This window comes from Phascolarctos cinereus, unplaced genomic scaffold (genome assembly GCF_003287225.1).
Source record: "Phascolarctos cinereus isolate Bilbo 61053 unplaced genomic scaffold, phaCin_HiC Scaffold_4;HRSCAF=312, whole genome shotgun sequence".
Lineage (NCBI taxonomy): Eukaryota > Metazoa > Chordata > Mammalia > Diprotodontia > Phascolarctidae > Phascolarctos > Phascolarctos cinereus.
This window is the reverse complement of record NW_027555847.1, coordinates 670,137,268-670,145,817: the sequence shown is the minus strand read 5'-3', so window position 1 is coordinate 670,145,817 and position 8,550 is coordinate 670,137,268. Positions and strand designations below refer to the sequence as shown.

The 8,550-nt window shown below is 38.8% G+C and overlaps 1 protein-coding gene across 1 annotated transcript; it reads right to left on the bottom strand.

The window, feature by feature from the left end:
- Positions 1 to 667: 667 nt before the first annotated feature.
- Positions 668 to 1,528, bottom strand: LOC110196169 (olfactory receptor 1G1). The gene has a single exon (XM_020969295.2). It carries the CDS (start codon positions 1,526 to 1,528, stop codon positions 668 to 670), a length of 861 nt encoding a protein of 286 aa, XP_020824954.2.
- Positions 1,529 to 8,550: the final 7,022 nt, after the last annotated feature.

Below are 8,550 nucleotides of genomic sequence, written 5' to 3'. Positions count from 1 at the left end.
CCATGTTTTCCCACTTCCGCAAAAATGAGACAGTGGTACGTTTTCTCAACTCTTCATTTGTGCCAAACTTCATTGTTATAATTACAGAGCATTCAGTTTTATTATTTCCTTCTTTCCATTTATATAATTGTAGTTAGTGTGCATGTTGTTCTGCAGGTTCAGCTTAATTTACACCTCATTAGTTCCTATAAGTCTTCCCAAGGTTGTATGAATTTATTGTTGTCTTATTTTATTAGAAAGGCAGTGGACTGTAGTGGCTAAAGAACTAGTGTCTAAACTAGGAAGATCCATATTCAAGTCCCATCTTTGACACATCCTGGCTATGTGACTCTAGGGAAGTCCTTTCATCTTTCCATGCTCTGACCAACTCTCTCATTCTATAAGCTGCAGGACTTACTGAACTTGTTCAGCTCAATAAAGTGCCCGCACAGTAGTAGCCTTCTCAGTTTCTAGATGAGGAACATGTGACTTAGGAAGATTAATCAATTTGCTCAGCTAGGAAGTAGTAGAATCAGAAAGAGAAGCAAAACGCCTTCTAAAGCATCTTGTGCACTACATTATCACTGGTGTAAGTAGAAAGATGAGCAATTGACTTCATTCATTGAACATTTAGAAAGTCTGACTGTGAGTATCCATTCTTTGGAGTGGTTGTCTGGAATACAGGTGCCTAAACCCATGTTTCATAGCCACAGTAGAGGCCTGACTTCCTGGTGAGGAGCAGCCTTAGGGCTCCCTTCACGTCATTGTTCCTTAGGCTGTAGATAAAAGGGTTCAGCATGGGAGTGACCACTGTGTACATCACAGCTACTGCTGTGTCCTTTTGTGCTGTGTGGGTGGATGTGGGGCTGAAGTACACTCCGATGATTGTCCCATAGAAGAGACAGACCACAGTGAGGTGGGAGCCACAGGTGGAGAAAGCTTTCCTCTTTCCAACAGCAGATGGGATTCTCAGCACGGCCACAAAAATGTGAATGTAGGAGAGCAGGATGCCAATGAAAGGCACAATGGCTGTCAGTCCTCCCACTGTGTAGATCAGCAAATCATTGATGAAGGTGTCTGAGCAGGCCAGCTTTATTAAGGCACTGAGATCACAGAAGAAGTGGTGGATTTCATTGTGGCCACAGAATGAAAGTCGGTTCAGGGACGTAGTGTGTATAAGGGAATTAACACAGGTCCAAATCCAGGACACTGCTACTAAAAACACACAGACCCTTGGAGTTATGATCATGGTATAGTGTAGTGGGGCACAGATAGCCACATAGCGGTCATAGGCCATGGAGGCAAGGAGGACACTGTCTGTCCCTATGAACCAACTGAAGAAAAACGTTTGTGTCAGGCACATGCTGTAAGGAATCACTTTGTTCTTAGATATATGATTTACTAACATCTTGGGGATGGTGGTAGATGTGAAGCAGATGTCAAACAGGGACAAGCTGCTCAGGAAGAAGTACATGGGAGTATGAAGGCGAGTGTCAATTCTAATGGCCAGAATGATGAGCAGGTTCCCTAGCACTGTGATCAGGTACATAAGCATGAAAAAGAACAAGAACCTCTCCTGCTCTGGCTTGTTTGAAAGGCCCAGGAGGATGAACTCAGAGACTTCAGAGTGATTTCTCTGTTCTATGGGTCTGTTGGGAAGCGCATGTGGAAAAGAGATAAAACATAATTTTAAAAGTCCAGTCAAAGTTGTTCTAAATGGTTTTACAGGAATAAAATTAGTGAAGACAAGTTGGAAGAGAAATGAGATAATGGGAGAAGAAAATATCACTCCCAATAGTCTGAAATTTTTTTTTAACCATATCAACTCTCAAAGACTGTCTATGAAGTTATGGAGGGATTACAATGTAAGTGAAGGGAGTGTTGCACACATGAAATTACAGATCTTTAAAATATTGTGGCTTCATTTAGCATTGGGACCTTTGATCCACCCTGTGAAGGTGAAAGGTCTAGGCTATGATAGACATGATAGAAAAACAGATATGCTAGGATATGTAAATCATTTAGTCATCTCTATTTATGATGGCAGGGAATGACCATTTTGATTTCTTCTTTAAATAGAGAAAGTAGTACCTGTTTGTCTCATGGATATTGTAATTATTGTTTTTACATGTTATTATTATTATTCTAAAACTGATATTGACTAATGACATATTAATATATTATTTTTATATTTTGTTCACTTTTCAATTTTATTTAAACATAATGTGAATTTATGAGTAGAATGATTATAATGTAGATGTATTTTAAATGTTTTTTAATGTATTTTGAATGTGTTTTAAATGTTACTTGAATAAAGTATCTACCAAGCCACACACCAGAGAGAGTAGTAAATATGAGACAGCAGGAATAAGAACAACAGAGAGGACAAATGATTCATAGGAGAGAATAGCCAAGAAGGGATCCAGTAGTTAAACCTCTGGCTTCAGGAAATTACATAAAGTCTGGTTAATAAACAAGTTGAACTGGAGATCCTTATGCTAGGATGCACATTTGAAATCAGAAGTATCACCGAGACTTGGTTAGAGGAGACTCATGGCTGAAATATAACTTTGAAAAGAAATGCCTTACTCAAGAGAATATGCAAAGGAGTAGTGGTGTAACCCAGCATGTTCAGACAATATGCTTGTGTGATGAAATCGAGGAGCATTTGGATAAGTTGTTGACTTGCTGTGACAGGATCTCATAGCTATAAGGAAACTCAGAGGTCATATAGAATCAGCCTCATTTGAGCAGAAACTCCCTCTATGATCTTCTCAGAAGTGAGCATGATACCTCCACTTAAAGGCCACCAGAGGTGAGGAACTCACCATGTCCTAAGGAAGCAATTACACTGTACTTTCGCCTAGTTCACACATTCAGTGTTAATAGCACGAGAGATTTGTTACAAATGCTTTGCTAAAATGTGAGTGTGTTAAGTCTGCAGCTGCTGCAGTTACGTGGTGAAGTGGAGAGAGTGCCGGGTTCGGAGTCCAGAATATCTGAGTTCAAATCTGTCTCAGAGACTTAGTAGTTAGTTGTGTGATTTTGAGTAAGTTATCTAACCCATTTGCCTCAGTTTCCTCATTTGTAAGTGGGGATAACAATAGCATCTACCTCCCAGAGTTTTTGTGAGGATTAAATGAGATAATAATTGTAAAGTGCTTAGCACAGTACCCGACACATGGTAAGTACTACCTGTTGTTAACATATGTTATTGATGTAAATGCTACCTAATGTTGTTATTATCTACAGACTCAGTACTCTGAAAAAAATGAAATGGGCTTAGTTTCATACAAGCTGTTTCCCTTCCTAAATTATCATAAATCATCTCTTTACACCTTCAAGACTTTGTCCAGGAATCAAAGTCAAGGTCAACATTATACAGTGTTTGGAATCTCTCCTTTTTCCTTCATTTGACAAGCAGGAGAGTACTTTTCTTTATCAAGTCCTGTGGAAGCTTTCTCTTTTTCCATGATCTATCAAAGATCACTGTCAGTAGCTCAGCAGTCACATCATCTAGGACTTTCAGGACCGAGGGATGTAAATTCATCCAGGCCTCATCATGTAAATTCATGATGTAATTCATTCAGAATGTAAATTCATCCTGGTCACTGGAATTCATTGTGGGAAGTTGGGTGGTCCCTTACCAACTTCTCAGTTATGCTGACTTTCAATTCCATATTAAAGATGTTTGTTCAAGCCTTCTGAACTACACTTTGTATAAAGACATTCAACTTGGCAGAGAAAAGAAAAACAAAATAATAATTCATGAATCCTTCCTTTGCTGGAATGTCTGGAATGATCTCTTTTCTCATTTCTACATCCTGGCTTCCTGGCCTTCATATCTTAACTGAAATCCCTTCTACTACAGGAAGCCTTTCCCAACCCTTCTTAATTCTAGTGCCTTCCCTTGCTTATTTCCAATTTATCTTGTATATATTTTGTTTGTCCATAGCTACTTGCATGTTATTAGATTGTAAGCTCCTTAAGGGCAGGGACTATCTTTTGCTTCTTTTTGTATCCTTAGTGCTTAACACAGTGTCTGGCTCATAGTGGGAGCTTAATCAATGTTTATTGCCTGACTCTCAATTTTTCATTTTCATCATTCAAGTCCCTCTGACTGGGATCCCCATCTATCCCTTCTTCCTCTCTTTCCGAAAAGACCTCCAAAAGTTCTTTTTTCCTAATTAGACTTCACCATGTCAACGATAAGGCCTAGGACTCCTGAAAAAATTATTATGGGATTGGGACATACATTTGTATCCATTATGCTCTTGTTTCCATCTCCTGAGCAGATCTTTTAAAAATCTAAGGTGGTCAGTGCTTTCCCTTCTCTTTAGACAGCTACCTCTTCTCTTCCTCATTAGAACTGTTTATATCTCAAGACTTTAATTTTACAGAACTTCCCATTTTTCCTTTCCCTATAGCACTTGATGACATCACTCCCAAACCATTCTATTTCTTAACTTTTTGAAATCTCCTCTCCCAAGATGTTTCAGACAATGCCAACATTTCCTGTCCTTATTTATCACAAATTTTATGTTGTGGTCACACCTTCCAAGGTTCCCAACATTTCTACCTCAGCAACCAGTTATTCTTTTTTTGGTTATAATTAGGTTCAGAATTGTAATCTGCCCCCTCCCCCCACCTTATGTTTTCCTCCATAATTTGAGAAAACAATTGCCTTCAAAGTAGATAAAAAAATGTATTAGCTATTGTGCTTTGGGCAGAAAAAGAGTGTTCTTTGGTCCAGCATATGTCTCAATAATTACTACCATTTCACACCCATCCACCAGACTAGTGATCAGTTTCCCAAATTATTCTTTTCTTCTGGACAAGTGACCTATAGTATGCAACCATAGCATTGTGTCTCTCTCTCTCCCCTGATCCTTAACTAAGTCAAAGCAAGTCAAGTGAAGACAAGCATTCATTAAATGTCTCCTTTGTGGCAGGTCCTATTCTGTGTGTTGGGGATTCAAGGAAAGGCTCTCAGAGATCTCGCAGTCTAATGGGGAAGTCAATATTTAAACAATTATGTTCAAACAAGATAGAGACAAGATAAATTAAAGACAGTCTTGGAAAGAAGGCACTAAGATTAAGGTGGATAAAAAAAGCTTCTTGCCGAAGGTGTAAATTTGTCCGAGACTAGTAGCCACTGAGTAGGGTCAAAGGCAGAGAGTGATGGGAATAATCCAAGGGCATGATCTTCCATAGGGTAAGGTGGAAAGGGATTTGCCAAGAGAAGAGGAGAACATAGAGTTGAGATCGCCTGATAACTTATGAGAATATAGTAAAGGGGATTTTCTATTCAGGTGATATTATATGGTTTTTAGGAGCCCTTCCAACTTTGACATTTTGTTATGCTGATTCAATAAAATGTGGCACTCAGGAGAGATATTGGGAAGACCTGAGTTCAAATCCAGCCTAAGATACTTACTAGCTTGTGACTCTAGAAAAGTCACTTATCCTGTCTCTGCTTCAGGTTCCTCAACTGTAAAATGTAAAATAATAGTACTACCTACCTCTCAGGGTTTTTGTGAGGAGCAAATGAAACAATATCTGTAAAGTACTTAACACAATGCCTAGCATATAGTAGGTCCTTCCTTCCTCCTTCCCTCCTTCATTCCTTTCTTCTTCCCTTTGTCCCTCCCTCCCTTCTTTTCTTTCTTCCAAATATGGTTTAACCATGATAGAATGTAGTTCTTTGTCTTCTGTTGCTCAGGTAATAATGCCTAAGCTTTTTGTGGGTTGTGACTCATGGTTGATTCACATTAATCGAGCAATACATTAAAACCCTGATATATTTTTAAGATGAACAGCTGTTAGGACGTTCTAGTGCAATTGCTTTTTTGAAACCAATTATTGGAATTTATATTTATCCCTATTAATTTCCACTAAGATTTTATATTGTTAAAGGCTTTTAGCATTCAGATTTTGTTATCAGTGTCAATGATAGTCTGCTAAAACTTCTTGCCATTCACAAATTTGAAAAATGTACCATTTATTATTTTATTCAGGCCATTAACAAAAAACATTTAAAAAATAGGATCAAGGAAAGAGCATTGGCAGGGATACTGTAGAGAGGATTCTGCCTAAAGAATGAAGTAGACTACATGGGAAGTTTTCTCCACCTCTGAGCTTAAATAAAAAGGGAAGGAGCTGATTCCCTTAGACTAATTACCACTTGTGGGGATATTGGGGTGGGGTAAATCTAACGGGCAACCAGAAAATGTCAGTTTTCTTAACTCTGCTAGGAAATTGGATTCCCCTCTCAATCTTGAGTTTAGGGAAATGGGCAAAGAAATGTGTGGCCAAAAGATCGCTAGAATGAGATTCAGGACATTTGTAGCTGATATGTAAAAAAGTTGAACACGTTGGCCTCTAAGGTCCCTTCCATATTTGATATTCTATTGTACATTCCTCATCTTGAGCTCTAATATTCTGTTTTGTGCTCTCCAGTCCTTCCCAACTCTAATGCCTGGTTTTTTTATGTTCTAAGTGTTGGACCATTCCATATTCTCAGATCCTTTGCATCTCTTACTTCTTGTTTTGCTCTAAGCTCTGTCCCAGCTCTAATTACTCTGACCTTGAAATAATCCAGTGATGATACCTTTCCTTTCATTTTAAGAAATGGTAACTAAGGGCCTCAGAGGTTAAGGTCTGTGCCATTGGTCATATGATGGCCAAGCTAGGTCTAGAATTGCTATGTTTAGATTTCCAGACTAACATTGGTTTTTATGACAATGTAGCATTGTTCCTTACTTTGTCTGCTACTTTTGGTTCCTCTCCCCTGGGTGAAGAAAAGGGGTAGGATGACTTTGTGTTTGAGAAATCATTGCAATAGCCATGAAAATAGGATTAATTAGCAACTAGGGGTTGGGACTAGATGACTAATAAGGCTCCTTCTGGCTCCAGATCTGTAATCCTGTGATAATATGTCATAGGAGAACATTGGACACCAGGAAGACATGTATTCTATGTCTGAAGGTCAATCATATGAATGGAATTCTCTGCTTCCTCATCCAAGCTTGTTGGAATCCCTGGATTTTCACAACTTAGCTGGCATATCTCTTTATGTGAAGCCTTTCCCGATGCCTCTAGAAACCTGATTTCTATTCTCCTCCTCTCCTAAATGCCTTGTATTAATTTTGCAATTAATTTGTAGATGTTTATATATGTATATGTTGTGTCTCCAGTTAGAATGTAAACTCCTTGAGGGCAGGAACTTTTTGATGTTTATTTTTTATATCTCAAATGCATAGTAATTGCTTAATAAATACTAATTGATTCTAAGACCCCTCAAATAATGTTCTGAGATCTATGTTCTAGAGTTCCTAACATTCTGTGTTTTATGTTTTAACATCCTGTCCAAAACAAACATTCTAGGATTATGGTAGAGCCTTTTGGATTCTGACATTATATCTCCTATATTGCAAGTTCCCTCCTAATTTGAACATTTTATGTTCCAGCACTATTCATCTCTGACATTTTTTATTTTAAATTCCTTTGGATCTTGAATGTCTTATATTATGTAGTCTAAGATCTCTACTACTGTTTATAATCTGCATCCTTTTAAGTTCTGATATTATGTCCTATGTTCCATAACTCCTTCTAGCTCTAAATTTCTACATTCCCGAGTTCCTTTTAGCAGAAGTTTCTATGAGACTCCTTCACAATATTACTTTGTATGAGCTTTTCGCCTTGAAATGAAGAGAAAGTGATGTCTGCAGATGCACTTACTTGGGTATTTGGTCTAGCTTTTCTGTTCAGTTTCTGAGGAACCCAGCTCTGTTGCCTTTCCTATTCCCCTTTTCACAGGACTCTTGTCCAAGCTGTGGGTCCTTCTAGGAGAAAGAGGGCTTGAGACTTCAGCTGACGTAGTGTGTATGAGAGCAGGCATCTGCTGTGTCCCCTAGGAGGAGTGTAGGGGGTTATTTTCAGAGCTTTTACAAGGACTCCCTGGACCTGAGCCATAATTCCCTGAACCCCTTGTTAGAGAGAAACACCAATATTTGTCCATTCTTCACTCTGATCCCTTAGGACCAAGCACACTTTTGGATAGTACTTGACCTAAGTTCTTCAATTTATTTTTTACAACACAGTGCTTCCAAGAATGTGGAGAGCACCATGTGTTTCTGATTATCCTGCAAGGAAGGGATGTTAGATCTTTTTTTTTTTTGTTAGGCAATGGAGTTAAGTGACTTCCCCAGGGTCACATGCTATTAAGTGTCTGAGGTCAGATTTGAACTCAGGTCCTCCTGAGTCCAGGGCCAGTGCTCTATCCACTGAACCATCTAGTTGCCCTGATCTTAGTTCTTGAAGCATAGAACACCAGAGTTGGAAGGGGTCTTAGAACACAGAACAGATGATATTAGCACTGAAAAGGACCTTCAGACAAAGAATACATGTCTTCCTGGTGTCCAGTGTTCTCATATGACGTTATCACAGGATTACAAATCTGGAGCCAGAAGGAGCCTTATTAGTCATCTGGTCCCAACCCCTCATTTTATACATGAGGAAACAGGAACAGACAGGTTAAGAGACTTCCTCAATCTCACACAGCTAGGAAGC

What these genes read in the sequence shown, in the direction of transcription:
- LOC110196169 (XM_020969295.2), bottom strand. Translation starts at nt 1,528, where the DNA reads ATGTACCTGATCACAGTGCTAGGGAACCTGCTCATCATTCTGGCCATT.